We start from the raw sequence: 25,946 nt of genomic DNA, 5'->3' as shown, positions 1-25,946 counted from the left end.
AGGCAAGAGTACTGGAGTTGGTGGCCATTTCCTTCTCCAGGAGATCTTCCCAACCCAGGGATTGAACCCGGATCTCCCACCTTGTAGGCAGACACTTTACCGTCTGAACCACCAGGGAAGTCCAAGGAGCCTAAAGAGCCAAATAACCATCTTTCATGGCAGGATTTCAGTAGATTAAGTTGATAAATAAAGAACCCAAAATGTCAGCATGTAACTTAGAATTATATAGGCAACAATCTGTATGGCCCCAAAGTGGAAATGGTTAAAGGAACTGCATCTTGAGAACAGACCAGGCAGGGAAGAAGTGTTTTGTGGGAGCCTTTGATATTAATAATTAGCCACACTGCATACTTAAAAATCTATTTTCACTCTCACAAGCAGTCCCCACTTAGAGGTCAAACAGAATAGTCTTGTGTTATGTATGAAGTTTAAATTAAGTGGTCATGCGTCTGACGGAAAGGTGCTAATATAGCAGTGGTGAGAGCTGGTGTGTTATCTTTGGCTGTGCGGATTTCAGCCTTCATCCCCTCTCCTCCCAGCACTGTAGTATCTGGCCCATGGTAAAAGCTGTGAATGGTCTGAAGTTTGGTTCTCTTTGTTAACGAAGAAACTCTCTGCCACAGTTTCGTAGATGATGGCAGAAAGACTATAGCAGCAGTAGCAGTCTGTCGACCTTCTTTGTCCGCTCTCTGAGCCCAGGTTCCCTCGGAGCAGGGTGAGAAAGGCAGGCGCTGCTGCCTGTGCGGGGGGCTCCGTCAGAGTAGGGGGTCTGGGTCCTCCCCCTGGGCCGTGAGCATGGCTCCAGGGAGGTTCTGTGGGTTACAGGAACACCCTTGAAACACCTGAGGCAAAGGCCATTGTTTTCTCTGCTTGTAAAATGTTCAGGGGTTTGAAACCCTGGAAAATTCTCTTTCAGCTGTCCACGCTGGTGACCAAATGAAGAAATATGTTTGTAAGCTATATTGGCCAGTTTTTTACCCACACCGTCCATTCTTCTTCTAGAAATACTGCTGTGCATTTTAAGCTCAGTTTCTTTTAAGAATTTCCAGGGAGGTAATGATCCTGCTAGTGTTTTGCTGGTTTGTTTAGTTAACCATCCCTATCAGTCGTTACTGCCAAATTTAGATGTCTTGACTTTTGGTTTTCAGTTTTCATTTTGCCTTCACCTTTTGTATAAAAAATTGCAGTTTTATGATGAAATGTTAATATTTTATAGTATGATACAGAAATTTAAGAAGAATCTGCATTCAAAATATTGAGAATAAAATCTCTAAATGATCTTAAATACTTTCATTTCTCTGAAGAGATTTTTTTTCTATTGTGGGAAGATACAAATGAAATTTTCACATTGCAGTTTTTTCGCTGGCACCTAGAACAGTGTGCTATATCCTTTTCAAGTTGTAAAGTTGTCTTTTTACTATGCTGAATCATGCATGCATATCGTTAATTCTCATAGCGTTTAATAAAGAATAGTAATTGCTGCCTACAGGATAACTTAAAGGTGATAGTTGTTGTTTGTAATATATGTCAAGGTAGAGTTAATACCTTTCACTGTAATCTGTGAATGCTTGTACTCTTTAGTGTTTTTTCTGTCTTATTATGTAGAAACAAGTGATGTGCTTGGTCTGTCACTGGACACAGGACCTTTTCTCTGGTTTTATATTCTGGCCTGCTCTGCACGACTGTGCCAGGCCCTGTGATGGGGGTTTATGCAGTGGGTACCTCATTCGGCTCTTGCTACCTTGTCACCCTGTGTGAGAACAGAAAGCGAGGCTGGGAAGGTGAGCAAAGTGCAGACCTTAGCGACAGTATGGGAGGAGGTGGGACCCACACGCCCGAGTCTTGTTTTTCTTTTTACTTTAAATTCAGTTGAAATTCTCTTTGGTTTCTTTCAGGGAAAGCCTTTACTGTGAGGTGAATAATAATTTTTATGTACCTAAATTTAGGAATATGTTTAATACATTATTTAAACCCTGGCAAATAATATGAAATAAAGATGAGAATAACTCCACTTAACAGGTGGAAACAGGATTTCAAAAGTCCTAGCTACTTTTCTTCTTACTGAGTTAAAATTCACATGACATGAAATAAACCACTTAAAGGCATACAATTCAGGACATTTTGCACATCTGTAGTGTTGTGCAGCCAGCACCAGCCAGCTTGTCACCCGGTGAAGCCGGGTCCCTGGCGGCCCTCCCCGCCCTGGCAGCCAGCCAGCTGCATGGGTCTGCCCATGCCGGGGCTGCCTGTGAATGGGGCCACCCAGCAGGGTACCTTCTGTGTTTGCCTTCTTTCACTGAGCGTGTCTTCAAAGTTCCTCCTTGTAGCATCTGTCAGTACTGCATCCCTCTTCGTGGCAGAATAATATTCCAGTGTGTGTTTATCTGTTCACCCCTCGATGGACAGTAAGTTGTTTCCCCTTTTGGCTGTGTAGTCTGATAGCATCACTGTGAGCGTTCAGATACAGGTATTTGTCTGAGTGCCTGCTTTCAGTTCTTTTGGGTGTACACCTAAAAATGGCATTGCTGGGTTATAGGATAACTCTGTGTTTAACTTCTTGAGTAACTACCAGGCTCTTCTCCACTGCAGCAATACAGTTTCACATCCCAACAGCTGTGCTGTGAGGGGTTCTGAGTTCTCCACTTCCTTGCCAACGCCTGTCACCCTGCCCCCTCTTGTTTCAGTTATAGCCATCTGTGTCTGACATCTCTGACTCTATAGATGCGTCACTCTAGTCTCTTCCTTGTTGTGGGATGGTCTCCCTGTGTGTCTTCACATCACATCTTCCCTCTGTGTATTCTTTGTTTCCTCTTTTTATAAGGACACCAATCATGTTGGATTCAGACTGACCCTGAGGACCTGTTTTAGTTTCATTTCCTCTGTAAAGACCTTTTCTTCAAATAGGGTCCCATTCTGAGGCAGGAGGGATTGCCTTTTTGAAGGAACACAGTTCAGCCCCTAATACCTTGTGAAGTGCTACCTTATTGGGGTTTTGACTTGCGTTTTTCTGATGACTAGTGATGCTGAGCATCTCTTGTGCTCGATGGCTTCTCTCTCTTCTTTGGAAAAATGTTTGTACAAATATTTTGCCCATTTTGAATTGGGATGTCGTTTTGTTATTGAGTTTAAGTGTTCCTTATATATTTTGGAACCTAGGCTCTTATCAGATATCTGATTTCTAGGTCTGTGTGAGCTGCTATAACAAGTTACCATAGGCTGGATGGCTTCTAACTGCAGAAAGTTACCTTCATGGTTCTGGAGGCTGAGAAGTCCAAGGTCAAGGCCCTGGTAGATTCAGTGCCCACCTCCTGTCTCATGGATGGTTGTCTTTGTCTTCTCACTGTGTTCTCACGAGGTAGAAGGTGGCGAGAGCTCTCTGGGGTCTCTCTTACAGAGCACTGATCACCTCCCAAAGGCCCTACCGTCTCGTGCCATTGCATTGGGGCTTAGGATTTCAGCATACAAACTTTGGTGGGGGTGGGGGGGGGGGCACAAACATTCAGTCTATAACAGCAATTTTTTTCTCCCATTCTGTAGGTTGTTTTATCAATACTTTTTTGATAGTGTCCTTTGGGCTTCCCTTGTGGCTCAGCTGGTAAGGAATCCGCCTGCAATGTGGATTCAATCCCTGGGTTGGGAAGATCCCCTGGAGAAGGGAAAGGCTACCCAGTCTAGTGTTCTGGCCTGGAGAATTCCATGGACTGTATAGTCCATGGGTTTGCAAAGAGTCAGACACAACTGAGTGACTCACTTCACTTAAGGGACAGAAGTTTTTAATTTTTGTGAAATCCAGTATGTTTTTGTTGTTGTTGTTACTTACAGTTTACTGTCATATTTGAAAGTCCATTGCCAAATTCAAGGTTATTGAAAATGGACACATGTATTGTAGGAGTCTTAAAGTTTTAACTCTTATATTTAAGTCAGATCCACTTTGAGTTAATTTTTGTATATGATGTGATATACAGGAGTCCATCTTCATTCTTTTTCATGTAGATGGCCAGTTGTCCCAGCATCATTTACTGAAAAGACCATTTTTCCCATCGTAATCATCTTAAGACCCTTGTCAAAATTTCATTGGATGTAATTATATGGCTTTGTTTCAATACTCTCTAGAATCAAGGTTCCCAAAGATTCTATAGTGTTGGTCCGTATATTTGCTTTTTGCCATATAACACTTTTTTTGATTACTAAAATTCGAGTGGATTTTGAAATCAGGAGGTTTGAATTTTCCAACTTCATCCTTTTTCAATATTGTTTTGACCGTTTGGAATCCATTGCAATTCCATGTGAATTTAAGGACTGGCTTTTTCATTGCTGCAGAAAAGGCCATTAGAACTTTCATAGGGATTGCACTGAACCTGTAGTTTGCTTTGGGAAGTATCGATATCCTCTCAATATTATGTTTTTATCTGTGGACAAGGGATTTTTTTCTGTTTGTTTAGATCTTTAATTTCTTTCAGCAGTGTTTTGCAGTTTTCAGCATACATGTCTTCCATCTCCTGGTCTTAGTCATTTTATTCTTTTGCATGCTATTGTAAATGGAACTTTTACTTTGTGTCCTTTTCTGGTAGTTGATTGCTAGTGTTAGAACTACAAGTGGTTTCTACAAAGAAATGTTCTTGTATCCAGCAGTTTTGCTGAGTTTATTTATTAGCTCTAATAGTTTTTTGATGGATTTTTTAGGATTTTTCTGTATATGAGCGCATGTTGTCTTTGGATATATATTATAGTTTTGCCTTTTTCATCTGTATTTGAATGCCTTTTATTTCTTGCCTATTTGCTCTGACTAGAACTTCAGTGTGTTTTTGAATAGCAGTGGTGAAAGCAGGCAGCCTTGTCTTGCTTATTCTTGATTGCAGGGCTAAGACTTCTGTCTTTCACCGTGAATATGATACTAGCCATAGGTATTTCATAAGTGCCCTTCATTTTGTTAAGGAAGTTCCCTTCTATTCTGTGTGGGTGTTTAAACATAAAAGTGTGTTGGATATTTTCAGAAGCCTTTTTAGCATCTGAAGTGACAGTGTAGTTTTTGTCTGTGGTTTATACGTTGATCAGTTTTTATGTGTGAGCCACCCTGGCATCGGGGATAAATCCCGCTTGGACATGGTTTATAATACTTTTAATGTGCTGCTAGATTTGGTTTGCTAGATATTTTGTATCCTGGATTCATAAGGTTTATTGGTCTGTAATTTTCTTAATGATATCTTTCTTTGGCTTTGCTGTCAGGGTAGTGCTGGCCTCGTGAGTTGAGTTAGAAAGTGTTGACTCCTCTTTGGAGAAGGACTTGAGAAGCATTTGGCTTTCCTGGTGGCTCAGACAGTAAAGAATTTACCTGAGGTGTGCAAGACCCGGATTCAGTCCCTGGGTTGGGAAGATCCCTGGAGAAGGAAATGGCAACCCACTCTAGTATCCTTGCCTAGAGAATTCCATGGGCAGAGGAGCCTGGCGGGCTACAGTCCATGGGGTTGCAGAGTCAGACACGACTGAGCAGCTTTCATTCACTCACTTGAGAAGCATTGGTATTCTTTAAATGTTTGATAGCCATCTGGTCTTGGGCTTTTCTTTGTTGGGAATTTTTTAAACACTCAGTCTCTTTGACTATTACAGGTTTGTTCAGATTTTCTGTCTTCTTAGGTCAGGTTTGGTAATTTGTGTGTTTCTAGCAATTTGTCCATTTCATCGAGGCTACCTAATTTATTGGTATGAAGTTGTTTGTAGTATTCCCTTATGATCTCTTTCAATTTGGTGAGGTCATTAGTAATGTCCCCACTTTCATTGCTAATTTTAGTCTTGGTGTCTTGTCTCTTTTTTTTTTTCCTTATTCAGTCTTTGTCAAATTTTGTTGATCCTTTCAAAGTAACAAGTTTTAAAAAATTTTCTCTATTGTATTTCTCTTCTCTATTTTGTTTAATCTTTACTTCCTTCTTTTTGTTGGTTTTGGGTTTAGTTTGCTCTTTTTCTGGTATTAAAGTTAGGTTATTGATTTGAGCTTTTTCTTCTTTTTTATTGTAGTGTGGACAGCTGGAGATTTCCCCATGAGCATTGCTTTCTCTATATTCTGTATAAGGCTTGGATGTTGTATTTTTGTTGTCATGTGTTTCAAAGTATTTTCCAATTACCCTTATGATTTTCTTCATTCTGTGACCCATTGGTTATGAATGTGTTTAATTTTTACTCATTTTTAATTTTCCAGTTTTCTTTGTGTAATTGATTTTACCCCACTGTGATCACAGAAGATGTTTTCTATAATTTCAGTATTTTTAAAATTATTAAGTCTTGTTTGGCCATCTAACAGATGGTCTATCCTGGAGAATGTTCCCTGTGCACTTGAGAAGAATGTGTATTTTGCTGTTTGGGTTGGAGTGTTCTGTGTTGTCTGTTATTGGTTATAGTGTTGTTCAGGTTCTCTTTCCTTGTAAATTGTCTATCTAGTTATTCTACCCATTTATGAAAGAGTTTCCAACTATTATTGTAGATGTCCATTGCCACCTTCAGTTCTTTTGATTTTTGCTTCACATATTCTGGGTCCCTGTTTTTCAGTGTGTTTGATTGTTCTATCCTCCTGATGGATTAGCCCTTTTATCAGTCTATAAGGTAATTTTTGTCTCTTGTAACATTTAAAAAACATTTGGCTGCATCGGGTCTCAGTTGCAGCACGTGGGATCTTATTGTATCATGCAGTATGTTTCTTGGCAGCACGCGGCCTGCCTAGTTGTGTCGTGTGAGTTGCAGAGCCCCAGACTCAGTAGCTGCGGCGCACAAGCCTAGTTGCTCGGCAGCATGTGGGATCTTGGTTCCCCAACCAGGGGTCGAACCCATGTCCCCTTCATTGCAAGGTGAATTCTTAGCCACTGGACCACCAGGGAAGTCCCTCTTGTAACAGTTTTTGACTTAAAATCTGTTTTGCCTGAGGTTAGTATGGCCATTCCAGCTCTCTTCTGGTTACTGTTTTCATTGGATATCTTTTTCCATCCTTTCATTTTCAATCTGTTTTGTCTTTGGATCTAAAGTGAGTTTCTTGTAGAGAGCAGATAGTTTAATTATGTAATTTTAGCCACTTTTCCCGTGCCTGAGACTGGAGAGTTAATATATTTAAAGATAAAATAATTACTGATAAGAAAGAATTCACTTTTGTCATTTTGCTCTTTGTCACGTGTCTTTTGTCCTTCAGTTCCTTTATTACTGCCTGCTTTGGTGATTCATATTTTTGCAGTGTACTGTTTCAGTTCTTCAGTTCCTTTTCTGTATACAAATTTTTAGTTATTTTCTTAGTGGTTACCCTGGGGATTGCTGTTGCCCTCCTCAAGTAATGACAGTGAGTGCCAGCCTCACCTCCATAGTATACAGACTCCCACTTCTGTGTAACCCTGTCTGTCCCCTTTATGTTGTTGTCACAGATTACATCTTTATACACTGTGTGTCCATTATCACTGATTTATAGTGATTGTTTTATGCATTTGTCTTTTACTTCAGTGGAAGAAAAAGAGGACTTACTGCATCAAAAATGCAGTAATACTGGCCTGATATATGGTGTAGTTAACCTTTTTCAGTGTCCTTTATTTTCATGTGACTTCAACTGTGTAGTGGTCTTTCCTTCCTGCCTGAAGGACTCCCTCTAGTATTTCCTGTAGTGCAGGTCTACAGGCAGCAACCTGCCTCAGCTCTTCTCTCTCTGGTAATTTTTTAATTTCTCCATTGTTAAAGGACAGTTTTGTCGGACATACACATCTTGGTTGATAACTGTATTGTTGGAGCCAAGCATGTCATCCTGCTGCTTTCTGGCCCTGATGGGTTCTGCTGAGAAGACTGCGATCCCTCTTGCTGTCTCTGCTAAGTGAGGAGCGGTCCTCCATCCTGCTCCTGTCTGTGTCCTCTATTGTCTGTCTGTTCATGGCTTCTCCTTTTTTTTTTTTAATGTATCCTTTGTTTGTTTATTTTTTGTTCTTCAGTTTTCTGACTGTATGTCATGTGGTATCTTAGTTCCCCAGCCAGGGGTTGAACCCGCGCCTCTGTGCTGGAAGTGCAGAGCCTCAGCCGTGGGCCCACCGGGGACGTCCCTCAGTAGTTTCTTCACTGTGTGTCTCTGTGTGGCTCCCCCTGCGTTGGTCCTGCTGGGGGCTTGTGAGGCGTTTGGTTTGTAGGTGTGCCTCCTGCACTGAGTGTGGGAGACTGTTGGCCGTGTTCCTTCATCTGTCCTTTGTGCCCGTTTCTGTCCCCCTCCCTCCTGCGTGTTGTGTGTGCATCTGTTGCTGCGCCTCTGGTGTCCCACGTACCTCTTTTGCTCCGTGCATATTTCTTTATCCTCCTTTTTAACTTTTTATTTTATATTGGAGTACAGCCAGCTAACAATGTTCTGATAGTTTCAGGTGCGTGGCAGAGCGACTCAGCACATATGCGTGTATCCATTCTCCCCCAGACTCCCCTCCCGTCGAGGCTGCTGGGTGGCACTGGACACGATTCCCTGTGCCGTACAGAAGCACCTCGCTGGTTGTCCGTTTTAAACATAAGCAGTGTGTGCATGTCCATCCCAGACTTCCTCCCTGTCCCTCCACCCTGGTCACCATAAGTTTGTTCTCTAAGTCTGTGCTGCTGTTTCTGTTTTGTAAATAAGTTCATTGGTATCATTTCTCTTTTGAGTCCACATTTAAGAGGTCTTCGTTCTTCCTGCTCCTTAGACTGGATGATCTCAACTGAACTGACTGCTAAGTTTGCTGATTGTTTTTTCTATCTCCTGCAATTGGCTACTGTCTTCATTTTAGCTATAATTTTTAGCTCCAGAGTCTCTCTCTGGTTCTTCTTTATAGTTTTGGTCTCCTTATTGCTATCTTCTCTTTGTTCGGGTATCGTTCTCTGGATTTCCTCTAGCACTTTGAGTTTCTTTTAGCTCTCTGAGGGTGTTGAAGGCAGCTGACGTCAAGTCTTTGTCAGATGGGTCCAGTGCCTGTGCTTCCTGGGGGACAGTTTGTATGCATTTCTCCTGTGAATGGGCCCTACCTGCTTGTTTCTTTCCAAACTTTATAACAGTTTCTAGAAAACTGGATATTTAAAATATTCCAGGTTGCTAACTCGGAAGCCTGGCTGTCTGTGTATGCTTCATCTGGGCTGTCCAGTCGCAGTCACCAGCTGCATGCAGTGACGGTTCAGTGCTTGAAGTGTGGATGGTCCACGCTGAGATGTGCTGAGGGCAGTGGTGAGTTCAGGGATCAGCTCTCCTTGGAAAAGGAAAAACCTTGACTTGTGTCACTTGCTGATTTTTGTTGTGTAAATACTCCTACTGGACTGATGTCACATTATCAACATGGTGTTACTAACCCTGACTTGGGAAGAGATGTGCACACAAGCCAGTGTTGTCCACTCCAGCACACTGCCTGCCGTAAGTGGAAAATACATGCCAGGTTGCAAAGAATTAATGTGAAAAGCAGTGTAAAATATCTTGGTAATTATATTTTTATATTGATTACATATTGATATGACCGTAAATGATACTTATTTAAATAAGATGTATTATTTAAATTGATTTCATGTTTCTTTTTATCTTTTTACTTGTAATTTTAGAAAATTAAAATTACAGATGTTACTCATTGTGTTCCCATTGCTGAGTATTTCTCTAAATGATTAGTTGAGGCTGTTAAGTATTACAGTGTTTTGGTCCTACCTCCATATTCATATTTTAATATTTGCTTCTAACATAACAGTCGTGCTTGACCTATTAGAGCCAGTATTTACTTTTACATGTTGACCTATAAATGAGTGAAAATAAGGCTACTCATTTTTCAAGTTTTGATGAATGATTCATTATTTACAAGTGTATTTCTGTACTAGTATAGTCCATGGGGGCGCAAAGAGTCAGACATGACCGAACGACTTTCACTTTCTTTTCTGTACTAGTGTTGTTTGAAGTGTCTCTTTATTTTTCACTTTTTTTTTTTTAAGAGGAGAAAGTGTGATTAGGAATTTTACTCAACATAACCATTAATGATTATTTTAAAGGCAAATCTAATGGGTGCTTCTGGGAAAATTAATAATGATATTAAAACATTGAAATATGTAAAAATATATGTTCTTTATAGTTTTTGAAAGGTTGATTAACCTCTCTTTTTCACAGTCCAAAAATTCTCAAGAAGTTAGTGACCATATTAAATCTAAAACTGGTAAATGCTTTTTAATGAAGAAATCTTTCAAAATGGACAGTTTAAAAGACTTAAAAGTAACACTGTGTCAAGATTTTATGGCAAATATAAATCTCAATGACTCCTTCTTTGGTGTTCATATAAATCTGACCTAAAACTCCTGTGGTTTTCTTAGGTGAGGAGTATTTCTCAGTGGAATGTGGTATCCATCTGTTCATTGCTTTATGAATGGCAACTGCTGTCGAGAACAGCTTCCCTGTCTGTTTCATCTCCATGAGCATCTCTTCTGATTTATAAGAATTGCTGCACTTAAGTTTTGCTTTTCTTGGTGATGCAGTTGAAAATGTGTACATTGTTCTTGATAAATCTTAGAACAGCATTAAGAAAAGATGGGAAGTTGAACTTTAGAATTGGTGTCAGGAGGATATGTTTCCATTTTTGGCTTTATCATAAAAACCTCTGAACATCTAACTTAATTTTTGTGTATATCTTTCCTTTTCATTAGGCTGAAGAAGAATGGTCATTTGAAGATTATTTGATATTGTTCAAGGTGATTAAAAGAAAAATCACTTTGAAAGTCAAATAACATATGCCATTTGTTAGCCAAGGCTATTAAAGTTTGCTTTCAGTAAAACTGAATTAAAATGGAAAACATAGTCTTTATTAAAAACACATTCAATTCTGTTTACTGTTATGTATCTTTCTGTCATTATTATTTATTCATGTGGAATTTCTGGTATCTGTAGAGGAATTTAATTCAGTCACGTATGGTCACTGTCTCTTATGATACTTATAATAAAATCCACCTGCCTTCCTGTGGATGAAACACTGTTCTCCCAACTTAGTTCTGTTTCATGATCTATTCTCCCAGAGGATTCCTCCTGCCCCCCCCCCCTTTTTTTTTTGGAAAAGCAAGCTTAAACTATACAGAAATTAAGTGATTTTTTTTCCCATAAGAAGTGTTTCAGATTCTTAGTCTGCTTGCTGTTAAGCCATTTCAGACTTCCTGGTAGTGCTGACCATCAATTTACAGTGTAGTTCTTATTAGACGAAGTTTCTGTTTCTATATGTATGTATGTCTGTATGTGTGTGTGTGTATAAATATGTATGCACACACTCAGTCACGTCCAACTCTTTGAGACCCCAAGGTCTGCAGCCCGCCAGGCTCCTCTGTCCATAGAATTTTCCAGGCACAGGTACTGGAGCAGGTTGCCATTTCCTTCTCCAGGCTGTCTTCCTGACCCAGGGGTCGAATTCTTGTCTCTTGCATCTCCTGCAGTGGCAGGCAGATTCTGTACCAGCTGGGCCATTGGAAAAGCCCATATTATATATATATATAAGTTTATATATATTTACTTATTTTTCTTTTAATCCTCCAGTCCTTGGAAAAACTTTATTTAAATGACAGATGTTTGGTTTCTTCTAACTTAGTTTGTTTTCTGTAGAGTATTTGATACATCTCTTTTTATAAAATATTTGAAAATAACTGTTGTCAGAGATAAATCCGTTTCATCATATCCATAAAGATCACATAGGACATAGTGATTCTGAAGTGACTTGCTTTTATACTAGGCAAAATAAAACGAAACAGGATACCCACAAGGCAGGTGTAACTAGTGAGTAAAGTGTGGGATTGCGATCTGGCCACACTTCTCTGCCCCTCTCTGCAGACTTGACAGGAGTCTTGCCTGCCCTCCCCTCCTGTCCTCTCCTCAGCCTTCTCTTTCTCTCCTTCCCCGACTCTAAGTTCAGTTAGTTGTTTATGTTTCCCTCAAGCTTAAATCCTTTACCCCAAATGTTAGACATATCTTCAGTGATTCAAAACCTATATCCAAATACAGTAAAAGACAGTGGGACATTTTCAATATTTGGGTTTCCATATTGTGGATGAACGTATAATAAGGAAATGATGTAATATGATTATTAAACAGCGTAATACGTCTTTCAGAAAGCCTCTTAGAATTTAGCTGACTTGCAGGACATTTCAGGATTTATGAGGGATGGCATAGTACACTTCTCTAGCTGGAGAGGGTCACCGTTTTGAATTGGATTCTACCAGGCATTACAAGGGCCTAAATAATTGCTGTAAGCATTCTTTTTTTAACATGTTTGCATATATATGTGAAGAGCAGATTTAGAGAGCTGGTAATTAAGTAAAATAACCAGAACAGTGTCTGATATGGATGGAGCAGGAGTGTAAGATGCTCTTATTATCCCTGTTACTCCTCACCTTGAGCCCGTCCCTGTCCCTGCAAAGGCAAGCAAGCAAGCAGAACAGCTTGCGCTGCATCCAAATCTGGTTCACTGTGGTGGGCTCTGTGTGCAGGATGTTTGCTGGGGGTGTTCTCAGGGTCAGCACCTGATAGGGAGGGAGCAGAAGGGGAGTGGTCTCTCCCGTCTGAGGGGGATGGCCCTGTGACTGGTCCCTAATGGGGCATGACCTTCACGTGCCGCGTCGGCGGTCAGAGTCAGGCTGCTCTCAGCTCTCTCCAGCCGCCGGGACAGTGCGACCTTCAGTCTCAGCGGCCTCTGAGCCTGAAGACCTGCGTGCCCGTCCTGAGGAGATGGCACGGCCTCAGTTCTCTGCCTCCAGGGAGAGCTAGTGGGACACCAGATATTCAAGCCAGAAATTGGGGTGACATCCACTGCTGGTCCCAGGGCTCTCAAGGATGTCCCCTACTCTCGTTATGTCTCCCCATTGTCCACAGCCCCTGTCCCCCCAGAAGTCCTTCATACTGAGGTCAGATCATCTTTCTAGTATGTTTTAGAGTCTGCCCATCCCCAAGCACCTTGCTTGGAGCTTCTGTGCCCCCTTTGCTTGTTGTCCTGGGTCTGGGTTGCTCTGATGCTTTATACTTTCTTTCTCTTCGTCACTGTGATTCATTGTTACCACCTGGTTCCATCCTCTGCTAACGCTCATATTGAGCCGCCCCCGCCTTGTAGCATCCTCTGTGCTCCTGTCAGGTCAGCACCTGTTCTGGACTGCTTGTTCCCTTGTTTGTCCTTCCCTCCAAACCGACTCTGTGGCCTTATCCTCCCCAAGGGCATAAGTGGTATCTGTCATCTCTATAAACCTGATGCTGGACTCCCTTGCAGGGGCCGAGTGAATATAGACCACATGGGTGGAGACAGTGACTGACTTGGTTCACAGTCTGAAAGCTCGTCTGAGAGGTGTGGGCTGAGCCTGCTGTGTGCACAGGCCAGGTTAGCTACACATAGCAATGGCAGATTTCTACATTTGGGTTTCAGGTCATTTGATGGAGCGTTGTCACTCTCTTCTCCAGAGTGTCCTCAGATATGACTGGAGAAACCTCTCAAGCCCTTTTAAAGCCTGTGGAAGAACTGAATTAAGTTAGCAATTTTTTCTGTGATGCTATACCAAAAAATAGAGAAAATTGGAAATCAAGTGTCTAATTGCAGAGGTTCTGGTAAAAGTACTCTAAGACAGGTTCAAACAGAAGGAAGTTCTTTGGGGAGGAAAGACATTTATTTTATGGCTCAATAAACATTTTCTGAGCACCATCCATGTTGCTTAGTTTTCCATATGTTCAAATCTGGAAACAGAAAGATGATTAAGAAACTGTGTTAGAGCTTTTAGTCTGGTGGCGTTAAAGGGCATAATTAACCATAATGAAGTATGAGAAGTTCTTTTAAAAATTATCCTAAATGCTAGTTGAAGAGCCGGGGGAGTGAGGGTGGGGAATAAAGGCCTTAGAGAATGATCCAAAATAAAAAAAAAAAAAAGATCCAGAGGGAGAAGACCTGCTGAGGAGGGAGGGGGTAACACCAAGGAGTGCTTCCTGCAGGAAGTGACGTTTGCATTGGGTGAGGAGGTAGGGGTAGGAGTCCTCTGGAGGGAGGTCAGGCTGGTCAGGCCACAGGGGGAGGGAGCATCCATTCAGCATCAGCAAGTACGATCGAATGTGCCTGCATTCCAGTCACCTTCCAGATCCTGGGAATATAGCAGTGAGCTAGTAACATGGCCTCTGCCTTCTCGGAGGAGATGCTCCAGGGAAGACAGGAGGTAGAGAAATCCAGTGTGGTGAGAGAAGCCCGGCTGCTGGGCGGTGGGCATGGTCAGATAAGGTCCTGGTGTGTTCTGGGCAGCCTGGTCCTGTGAGAGCTGTGAACACAGGTTCTAGGGACAGACTAATTGAGAAGCACTACCCTGGTAAGCCTTGCCCTGAAGAAACTTAGGTAATTCTGGACTAGACCAAGTCAAACAACGCATTAGATCAAAAACACCCTCTGAGAAATCACTGGACTTTTGTGAGCTGAAATTGCAAAGCACATCCCATGGGAGAAGCTGGGCTGGAGGTGAGGGCCCAGGGACAGGTGGGCAGTAAGGGCCCCAGGGAGGCTGTGTCCTGCCGGTCACTGCCGTGCAGGAGCCAGCAACGCCAGGGTCAGGCCCGGACTGCAGGGAAGCTTCTCTGGGGTTGGATCAGCAGCTGTCTTGAGTGAGGACGGGAGGAACCAAGGAGTTTTGCCATAAAAAGGGGATGATGAGGGCCTGAACAATGGGGAGGAAAAGATGGGTCTTAAGGACCTTTGGAGGTAGAAATGATTCATTTGGCTAACTATTATAGACAATGAAGAGTGAGTTAGAAGAATTCATGGCATATAGTGTTTTAAACATATTGCAGCACATCTTCAGGACTGGGAAGCTTGCCCCTGACCTGCCAGCAGGTGAGGGTCATGGCAGGGTCGTCAGGTGTCTGGGAGAAACAGGAGCCAGATAAATGAGCTCAAAAGTGTTCTGGACTCTGCATCATGACTGTTTCTCTCACCTTTAAAATAAAGTTAGAAATGGAGTGGGAAAATATCAGCAAATATCTCTTTGAAAGGTTGACTTTTTAAGAAAGAAACACGCTTGTTATCACTTTTAAATAAAACAGAACATGACCTTGAGTTAAAGATAGCTGAGTTGCGTGTCTCCCCCACGACCCCAAATTTACCAAACTTAGTAAGCACAAACATGATGAACGTCTTATAAAAATGACAAACTGCATTGCTTTCAAAAAAAAGAGGAAAAACCATCTAATGTTCTTCTTGATGGACTTTAGTCAGCTGATAAGTAGTTTAAGATACATAGAGAAAAAAGTTAACATAAGTTACCAAGATATAGTAGTATGATATCGCTTTTCCTCTTAATTTTTCTTAATCTTCTGACTACTGATGAAGTAGACTAGAATGATTGTTGTGCTTTACTGTTTTGTACTCTAGCCTGGAAATATTGATGTTAAAAACCAAACTCAAACTGCCATTTGAGCAATATTCTTAGACCTTCATTGGAATTTTTCTTTAAATAATAAGCTTTTGTTTTCAAATAAGCCTTTATTTAATAAGATTCTTCAGATTGTTTGTATTTTTCTAAAGCAGAACTGAGAAACTTCTAGCATAGGCATCAGAATTGGCACTTGATTTGGTTTCCTTCTTAAAGGACTGTTTGGTACCGATGCTGATTCATGAGGAAGCTGTGGTGTGTTGTCTCTTCCCGAAGGACAGGGGAGCGGGGGGACTCACGCTCCTGCTGGGTGAGTGCGGTTGTGGCTGTGGACGCATGTCTGCAGGCCAGGCAGAGCAGCTGTGGGCTCTGTCCCGTGGACGCATTTCTTGGGCCTTTCACACTCTGCTCCCACCTGCCTCCCTCACCTTCCTGTTTTCTTTTCTTGTCTCCTTACATCCCTCCTTCCTCTAGTAGGGCGTCTCACCCTGTGAGTGTGTATCTCTCTCTCTGGTTCTTTCAAATCCCGACTTTGGCCAGCCCTGCCTCTGAGCCCAGCCTTGGTGAGCTGGCCCTTCAAGAGCTCAATGAGACAAACACTGTCTAAAAAGTGCTGCCGCCTGACTACATCCTCCTTCTGGCTTTTCTACAAAAATGGTTTTTTCTTTAAAGAATTTTAATATCATATGCAACACATGATAACACAAAAAATATGTAAAGAAACACATTATGAACTAACTTGCTATGTACCCCTCTCCCCCACCAAGCATGTTTTAAAAAACCATGGTTAGGTCCGTTCAACATTGGCACTATAAAATATTACCATTTCCAGTATTTCTTCTTTCTTGAGAAAATATAAAAGAAAATTTCAGCTTCAAGGAAAAGCATAGCACTTCTGGTTGAAATTAACATCTCTTTGAACTCAGGTAGCCTGTCTGTAAGTCAGGCACATCTGTCCGCAGCCCAGGGGCACGGACTCTTCTGTGAAAACTTTGCACCTTAGAAAAGGTCACTTGAATTAAGACTATATGAAACATTTAAACTCTGAATGAGACCCACTCTTCCTAAGACCCTGAATTTCAGGAAAGAAGTATATAAGAACATATAATGCTGTGGTGGAGCATTTTCACGTGGAGCAGCTGTTCTCACCCCCCACCCCCCACAGCGGTCCGCACCTGCTGCAGACCCCTCCTCTCCCGGGGACTCCCGCTGTGAGCTCACCCTCTCCGCCTGACCCCGGCACAGCAGGCAGGCTTTCCTGGGAAAATGTGCATCTTTGTGTCACACCCATGCTCAGAGCTGCAGACGCTCCCGTTCCCCGCGGGAGAACCAAACTTCACTCAGTGCCCAGCTCAGTTCAGTTCAGTCCTCCCGGAGCTTGCTCAAACTCATGTCCATCAAGTCGGTGATGCCATCCAACCATCTCATCCTCTGTCGTCCCCTTCTCCTGCCTTCAATCTTTCCCCATCAGTGCCAGGGCCCTTGCATTTCTTTTCATGTATCTCTTTAATATAGCTCGTAATGGGAAACTATATGTTTTTATTTGTTTGGGTTTTGTTTTGTTTTATTTGAGTAGTAATGATCCAGCCTGACCTTTACTGTGCTGTGTCAAGTCCATTCTCTACATCTGCATCTCTATTCCTGCCCTGCACCTAGGTTCATCAGTACCATTTTTCTGGATTCCACATGTATGTGTTAATGTACAGTATTTGTTTTTCTTTTTCTGACTTACTTGAAGGAGAGAGTGGGATGAATTGAGAGAGTAGCATTGACATATATACACTATTGTGTGTAAAATAGTTAGTGGAAATCTGCTGTATCATGCAGGAAGCTCAGAGGGTGTTCCGTGATGACCTAGAGGGGTGGGATTGGGGGTTCAAGAGGTAGGGGATACATGTATACATGGAGCTGATTGATGATTCATGAATGATTCATGTGTATGGCAGAAACCAGCACATTATTATAAAGCAATTATCCTCCAACTAAAATTTTTTTAAAATAAAATAAAAAAGAAATTGTCAAAAAATAGAATAGTAATGTTTCACAGTTTCTATCTTAATTTAAAACACATAAGTTTTTTAAGGAAAAAACTGTCTCAATGAAAATAAGATCATTCAGCTGTATGATTTTTCAATTTTTAATTCTTTCCACGGTTAAATGGCCTTGAGTAGACAGTACCCCTAGGGCTTCCCAGGGTGCTAGTGGTAAAGAACTCACCTGCTAATGCAGGTTCAATCCCTCGGTTGGGAAGATCCCCTGGAGCAGGAAATGGCAACCTGCTCCTGTATTTCTTGCCTGGGAAATTCCATGGACAGAGGAGCTTGGCAGGCTAGTCCATGGGACCCACAAACAGCCAGACATGACTGAGCACAGACAGACTCCCCTATTCTGCAAAGGTCTATTTCTTCATAATCCCTGCCCGTAACCCCCACCCAGTCACCTCAGGGCACCTTTCTCTCAGCTTTCCCTGCTGGCTCACTGACCGTCTCCCAGGCTGATCAGTTGTTACCTGTCTCCTTCCCTCACTCTTCTTCCTGGGACACAGTTCATCCAGTGAAAAGCACTGTGACCTCTTGCCCCAGTGCAGCTTTACAGACGTGAAGAAACCTCATCCACTCAGATGTGTTGCTGTGCAGTCAGTGAAGCTGTTTAAGGGTAGATGGGCAAGTGATTTATTTATGAATTTGCAAGAAAACTTGCAATAAAAATTCTTTATAGGAAGATGAAGTAAAAGAGGAAAAGTAAATGGTTTTCGTTAAGAAAGAACCTAGTCTCTGGAGTGGAGTGGGAATTGGGGTAGAAAGAGGATGGTTGTATGATTTTTTTTAAATCTAAATTTAATTTTTTAATTTAACCTAAAATTTCAAGATACATCATCTTTCCTTGCATTCTATGGTTTCTATATCAGTTTCTCATAATAACTTTTTATATGTGTACCTTACCCAACTACGTAATTTTACTATTATGTTTCTTACATATTATAAAAATATTGTTTTATAGTATGTTTCCCAAACATATAGATTAGATTGTTATATATAATGTTACATATTTATTTTGCAAGATATTTAAATATACCATATATATATATATGTATAGATGTAAACATGAAGCGTGTTTGCATAGAATAGGATGTTAGATTCATTGTTTTGTTTTTACATAAAGTGAATTTATTCCATACAACACAGTTGAGGTTTTTGTCTGTTTCTGTGAATTCATTTTCTCCCAGGTAATTTATGGCATCATCTAAACGTGTTTATATTTAAAGTCCTTGCTTCTTCAAGATTGTAATCCATAGACATTAATACCTTGGTATCACTGATGTTTGCTGTACTCAACTGCAAGTTCATCTCAGCATAGGTGACTTATCTGTGTGTAAAAACATTGGCGAGTATGAGCTCAGAATGTTTGAATTACTTTAAAAACTTTGTGACTTTCTTCATTTTAAAGACTTACAGTCATTCATTTTAAATTGATGTGTTTTTCATTTTGCTCTAGTAATTCAAGAAAAGTGGACAGGTCACATGGGTAGACAGGCAGGATCCTGGGTGCTGTGATTGGTTGGCATTTACACAGTCCTTTCATGTAGGATTTAGTAAAAGGTGACCTGAAATTTAGAAATGTAACCTGTAAGACAGTCAGAGAAAACCTTCTTTTAAGTACACTCCTGTCAGTATAATGTGCTGCTTATTCTGTACTGTAATTTTTTTGTATCTGTCAAAAGATGTAAGCTATATTCAGTAAGGAGGACAGCAAGAATTTGATATTTCACTTACATTTCTTTGTCTGATAGGAAGTTCATGCTTTCGAAAAAGGATAGAAATTAACATTTCTCCAAAGTTATTTTTTTCCTTCATTCGAGGCTGTTTCTTACTTCCAGCATTGTACTGTGTTTTATGAACAGGCCACATATGTATTTTATTTGTCAGGAGAAGTGATGAAAATTTACAAATTTCAGTTGGCATTGCACTCTGCTGATACGGATGGGAGTTTACGTGGCTCTGAAGAGGTTACATGAAGTGGAATTGGGAAGCAAATTGTATTTACAAAATATGGGATGATGTTCCTAATAGGTGTTCAGAATGGACTATTTACTCTCATGTTTTGCTGAGCTTTACTAGAAATAACTTCATTTCAAAAAGGACAAATCTGATTGAAGGCAAACGCATTCCCTCTCCACAGATACTCATCCCCAAAGGGTTTACATTAGATTTTCCTGATGGGCACACAGCTGTATTTTATGCTATTTTTGTACAAAGTGGTCATGTGGAAAATAAAATCTAAATAGTATACTTGATTGCTTCATGCACCAACCATTTAGGTTACTAGAGTTATACCTACAATTTTGGAAGATGTGTTGCAATATGATATTCTGACGATAACTGTCAAAATCATAATGCTGGGATTTCTTTTCATCTTGTTGTCAAGGTAAAGTTATTGAAATTCACAGTCAGTGGGTCAGAAAGATCACTTCTTATCTCTTGTCATCAGTGGTTTAATGCCGACCTAAACAGCTACTGTATAATGTCAAAATTATCACAGTGCCCAGGCTGCAGGGGTACAACATGCCACATGATTTAATGCATTTCCTGTCTGGAATGAAGATTATGAAAAGGCCAGCAAGCAGGAGCTATAGTGGTTTAGAAGAAAATTGATTTCTAATTTTCTTTCTCTTTTTTTCCCTTCATTTTTAGATTTTGGATTTAGTAAAAGGGACACATTACCAGGTAGCCTGTCAGAAGTTCTTTGAGATGACACATAATGTAAGTAAATTTTTAAATTTTATAACCTTATCCTTTGTCTTCTGTTACTCTGTGTTTCATTTAGGAGTTTCTCCTGCAGCAGTAGAAACCACTCCAGCTGTTTTCAGGGGAAAGGGATTTATTACACAACATGAGGTTGCTTATAAAATTTATGGAAGGGGCAGGGAATTAAGCTTGAATGCTGCAGATCCAGCAATAGTGTAACTAAGTAAAACTACACTCTGAGAAAATCTTACTTTGCTATGGCTACCACCTTCAAGTACTCCACTTCAAGGGATGAGACCAAGGGTTGGCAGATTTTCTGTAAAGGGCCAGGTCATGACAGGTCCACGTGCCCTTTGTCACAGCTGCTCCTCTCTGCTGCTGTCATGCAGAAGCAGCCTAGACATTGTGGGAAGGAGCAGGCTTGCATCTGTCCCAGGAGAACTTTATTTATAGGAGCACATGGTGGGCTGGACTGGACCCTCAGGCCTTATGTACCCAATCCTCAGAGTAGGTCTGGAACACTGGCTGCTGTTGTCCAGAAGAACCAAAGGCTTTTGCCATCTTCCTTGTAGAAAATTGAATGCTTTTACTTGTGGCTGCTCCCTCATGTTACCCTAGTCTGTTTCCCAGTCTCATGTTTATCTGCATGGCAGACCCTAGGTTATGCAGTGGACCCCCAAGCTGCAAGGGAGTCAGGGAAATGTGTTTGGTTGTTTTCTTGCCAGACTCCTATACAAAAGGCCTGCTAGTAGGTTCCGAGAGGTGTAATGCTTAGGTCACAAACTCAGAGGTCTGCAGGGGTCAGGCAGATAACCCGGAAAAGTGAAATTGCCCGAGACGAACACCAGTGAATTAGTCACTCTGCTAGAGGTGTGACCATTGACAAGTTCTGTGGCTGCGTGCAGGCTGACAGCATGTCTGCAGGTCGACTTAGCTCACAGACCCCCCATTTGCAGTCACTGGTCCCGATCATGGCTTTGTAACATGGGACAGAAAGCTAAGAATGGACCTGGGCCATGCACCCTTGAAACATTTTTTCTCTAGGTACATATTGTGCATTTTTGGAGCCTAGTGTTTATCAGGTTTCAGAGGGATCCATGATCCTCCCAAAAAAGATGCTACGTGTATAGAATTCATCATCAGCTACCATGGTACTTTTAAGTTTTATAATCAGTTTTATGTTTCCTGGTTTTCATGAAATCATTTTTCTTTTGTGGTTGTATAATTGCAGAATTTCTTACATTAAATTTCATAGGACAAATGTATCTTATAACATCACTGATAATAATGAAAATAATAATAATATTGAATAATGTCAGCCAACACCAACAAAGCCCTTCACATGTGCCAGGCCCAGCACTTAGTGCCCTGGACACATGGGTCCTTTGGTTCACACCGCAGACAAGAGTAAGCCTAATCCGCATCCCCATCATGACAGAGCTTAGGGAGTCTGAGGGCTTAAGGCCCTAAGGGGTGAAGCTTGGATTTGAACAGGCTGTCAAGCCCTCACCTGGAGCTCATGAGCCAATCCTGACTGTGTTCTAGAGCACCTGAAACTGTGTTTGTAATAACGACTGTAGAGGCTATTAGTATTTTCCTGTCTGGATTCACGATCCAGCCTTCACAGTTTACTTTAAAAAATAAGCGGGCCTAGTAATTCAACATGACTTGCCTGAAGGACCACAGCTGGTTAGTGGGAGGTCTGGAAACAGAATTCTGGAGACAGAATCCTGGTCTGCTCTGGGCCATGGGTCTAGTCCTCTTACTATTACACCTAACTGTTGAAAACAGTGTTTTTCTTTAAAAACATAAAAATTTTATTTTTACAAAGTTGAAAGAACTAAATGTCAATATAATAGTGAACAACAAATTGTCATCAGTTTTATTAAAATAGGAATCTCAACAGATGAGCCACATGTTTGGTATTTTCAGCATCAGCCTTGCACAACTCTTTCCCCTGTAGACTGTAATTTGCTTGCTCAACTTGAAAATTTTAATTTAATTTAATTCTTAATTATTTGTGGACCTTTTTAATTAAAAGGCCTTATAACTTTCACAAATTAAGGTCAGTTTAACCTCTTTTTTTAAGAAGATTTGAAAATTATATTTAACACTTGAGTCTGTGGCATTGCTAAAAAGTAAGAGGTGTTTATTTCTCAGATCCACTTTTGTAGCATCTCTCCTATTGATTATTCCTATAAGAGTATTACTACTATTGCTGATTTTTAAAACTTGCCTTAAATTAATGAAGAGACTAAAAAGACACATGTCTAAATCCTCCCACATACAGAAAGTCTACTTTAAACCACAAATAAACCAATGGAATAAAAAGGCTGTTTGTATTCACTAAATGTCTCCTTATAGATTTTTTGTTGTGAATCTCTCTCTTCACTTACTATTTTTTCTAATTTAATTTAAAAACAAAATCTGTTTTTATTGTCATGTTGCTGTCACTCTGCCTGCTCTCCCCCAAAAACCTGTGATTATTTTTTTGAGCCCTCTGTGATCAAACTCACTTTAATGAAAGTTTTGAAAATGAACCAGTTAGCTGATAACATTTACAGCAGTGCTGTGATGGTTCCATATGGCTTTTTTGGTAAGACCAGCTGCCTCATTATAAGCTGTCATTGAAAACCTCTTGATTAAAACCCAAACATCCCATAGGTAAAACAGTATTGCTTCCATTCCTTCAGAATCCACATTTGCTACAGCAGATATATGAAACCTTTGTTACTGTGAAGGTCATCGTGTGCAAAACATGCTGATTCCAAGCAGATGTTAGAGAGAGATTCACTTAGTAGATATCAAAGGCAGGCCTGCTTGAAATCTGTTTTCCTCAGTATTTTTGAGAGCAATATTTTATGTTGTAGTGATTTTTTAAAAATTTTGTCATACTCTGTTTGTAAATGAAAACACTAGGCATTTGTGTAGATTAAACTCTGGATTTCAATTGAAAATTATTTCTTTAGAAATAGGTCTCTTTAGGTACTGAGTCATTCTGGATACTTATTTTCCAAACAGCTGAGCATAATTCCTTTTCACTGTAAGAGATCTCTACACAAATCTTATTAAAATCTACCACACATTTTCCTACAATCTTAAATAGACTATACCAAGTACACTTAAGCTTTTTAATCCTTGATCAAGATCACTTTGGGGATCAGTCAGAACCCTGGGCCAGGAGCCACCACTGTCTCTCGCGTGGATCACTCACTGCGGCAGCTTCCTGACTCCTTCCCCAGCAGCTGCACACTTATCTGCTCAGTTCCTTCTCCTCCACGTGGCTGCCGGGTGACTTCTAAAACAGAGAAGTCTGACTATTTTAGTAACGTGCTTTTTAAAAACATGTTAAAAGCCTTCCCCATCCCTCCTCCTAAGATGAAACTCAAAATTTATAACGTAGCCTATAAAATACGTAATTAATTACCACAAAAGGTGCATAAAAGATGCACTTTTTGCATAAAGTGACCCAACTATGCTTTTTATAATTCTTATAGACAAGATTATCTCTAAAATAACATTTATAATGCTGTGATTATAAGTTTGACTTTGCATAAAACCCCTTAAAACAGATTTCAGAGTAACTAAGTGACCTAAAGGCCTGAATTCTAATTCTGGCACAACTGGTTACTAGTGCCATGACTGTGTCTCAGCCATTGGGTCTCAGTTTCTTAGTCTGTTCTTGGAGGAGATTCAATTGAAAGGATTCCTTACATCTTTCCAATCTCTAGTATTCTCTGTTCATAAAAGCAAAGCCTACTGGTTGAAAATGTGCTGGGAAATAAACTTACTTTTCATGAAACACTTTGTAAAATACAAACTTTATATTGAATCTCCTAGTTTATAAGTTGAGTGAAAATTAATGTAATAAAGAAGCTCACAAAATGACTCCATTGTTAATAAAAATTATAGATAAAACATTCAGGAAATATTTTGAAACTAAGCAGGAAAGGAGCAGATAAAAAATTATTCTTTGTGATCTGGGTCATAACTCTTAAGTCAGTGTATACACTATCAATCTGCTATACACTGAATTATTTAAAAATTTTTGGTCCACCATGTATCAACAATGACTACAGAGAATCAGAGAACCCTGGGATTCTCAAGTAAGTTTTACCAGGAAAGATCTTCTTTCTGTTTATTGGTCTACTTGTTAAGAAGGTTCATCATGAACTGTAATGGTAACTTTAACCCCCTGCTAATCCATTTTAATCCACCATAAGATTACACATATCTTTAATCACATCACTTCCCTTCTTAAGAAATTTTAGTGACTACTAAAAATCTTGATGCCTACACAATTTGGTCTGGGTTACTGATACGGTTGTCAGATGTCTCTGTGGTCTGGCCGCGGCCTCCTCCCAGCCTCTTGTCCTGTCGCCCCATTCTGTGCCTTGCACGCCAGCACGCCCACACCTGCTTTTCCAGGCAGCCCTCTGTACCCCGCTCCTGGGGTCCCGCTGCTTGGATGGCCCTCACCCTCTTCATCCCAGCTGTTACTCTCTCATCCTTCTAGACTCAGCTCATCAGGATGATCCTCCTTTTTCCTTTTCTTGTTTTTTAAACAAATATTGACTGACAAGATGCCAGGCATTTTGCTCTGACGTGCCTCCATCCATGGGATTTCCCAGACAAGAGTACTGGAAAATCCCATGGATGGAGGAGCCTGGTAGGCTGCAGTCCATGGGGTCGCTAAGAGTCGGACACGACTAAGCGACTTCACTTTCATTTTTCACTTTCATGCATTGGAGAAGGAAATGGCAACCCACTCCAGTGTTCTTGCCTGGAGAATCCCAGGGACGGGGGACCCTGGTGGGCTGCCGTCTATGGGATCACACAGAGTCGGACATGACTGAAGTGACTTAGCAGCAGCAGCACCTTTGAGCGTCTGAGGTGTCAGGTAGGAGGTGGGTGGGGAAGCAGGGGTCTGGACTAGAAGTACTGCTCACGGCTTGTTTCTGTCCGGGGGTGGCTGGAGCTCCCTGTGAGTGAGATCGTTTAAGTGGTGGTTGAAATTTTCAAGGAGAATCTCTGTTTCAGGTATTGAGTAGGTTCTGAATGAGGTCTGCATGGTTCTTCATGCCCCCTTTATTTGTACTTTCGTTATGTTTGTACTGTTGTGACACACATCTGCTTCTCGTGCAGGTGGATGATTGTGGCTTTTCTTTGAGTCATCCAAACCAGTTCTTTTTTGAGAGCCAGCGGATCCTCAGTGGAGGTAAAGACATCAAGAAGGAGTCTGTCCAACCTGAAACGCCCCAACCCAGACCGAGTGTCCAGAGAAGCAAGGATTCGTCCTCCGCTTTGGACTCACTCAGCTCCGCTCTGGACATGGATCTGGAGGAGCTGGAGGAGTTGCTTCAGTGAATGATTCCTGGGCAGTTGGTAGCCCATTTTCTTCACTGGCTTTTATTTCCAACTTCACGATTTTGCCTTTTTCGTCACCTTCTCCCTCTGCCCTACCTCCTTCATCCATCCACATGTGCATGCTTCTCAGGAAGGCAGGCTTGCAGGTAAAAACAAAGACCTCCAGTGTATTTTGCTTTGTCAAAAGAGAAGAGGAAGTATTTCTTTTGAAATCTAACACTTGAATGATGTGACTTAAGTTCTTTTTTAGGAGAGAAAGCAGCCTTCTGCGCTGGTTACTGTCCCCTAGAAACAATACAACTGAGAACAGCTTTTAGTTTAACACTTATCACTGTAATGTTGGCTCAGACCTTTTCTGGACCATCTTTGTTAATAAATATCAAAATGTATATAATTGTATGTCTGCATATAATTGTGAGACTCATATTATGCCTTTGGATACTATATATATTCAATGTATTGCCAAATTTTAAACTT

The 25,946-nt window shown here is 40.9% G+C and overlaps 1 protein-coding gene across 2 annotated transcripts in view; it reads left to right on the top strand.

Annotated features, from left to right (window-relative positions):
* Positions 1–25,946, top strand: part of PRIM2 (DNA primase subunit 2) — a 301,960-nt gene extending 276,014 nt beyond the window's left edge. For both annotated transcript variants that reach the window (XM_061146329.1, XM_061146328.1), the window contains exons 13-14: positions 20,049–20,117; positions 25,248–25,946. In XM_061146329.1, coding sequence (XP_061002312.1) covers positions 20,049–20,117; positions 25,248–25,469 — 291 coding nt within the window. In that variant the 3' untranslated portion in view covers positions 25,470–25,946. The remainder of the gene's footprint in view (positions 1–20,048; positions 20,118–25,247) is intronic.

Source organism: Dama dama, chromosome 7 (genome assembly GCF_033118175.1).
Source record: "Dama dama isolate Ldn47 chromosome 7, ASM3311817v1, whole genome shotgun sequence".
Classification (NCBI taxonomy): domain Eukaryota; kingdom Metazoa; phylum Chordata; class Mammalia; order Artiodactyla; family Cervidae; genus Dama; species Dama dama.
This window is presented reverse-complemented; position numbering and strand designations above follow the sequence as displayed.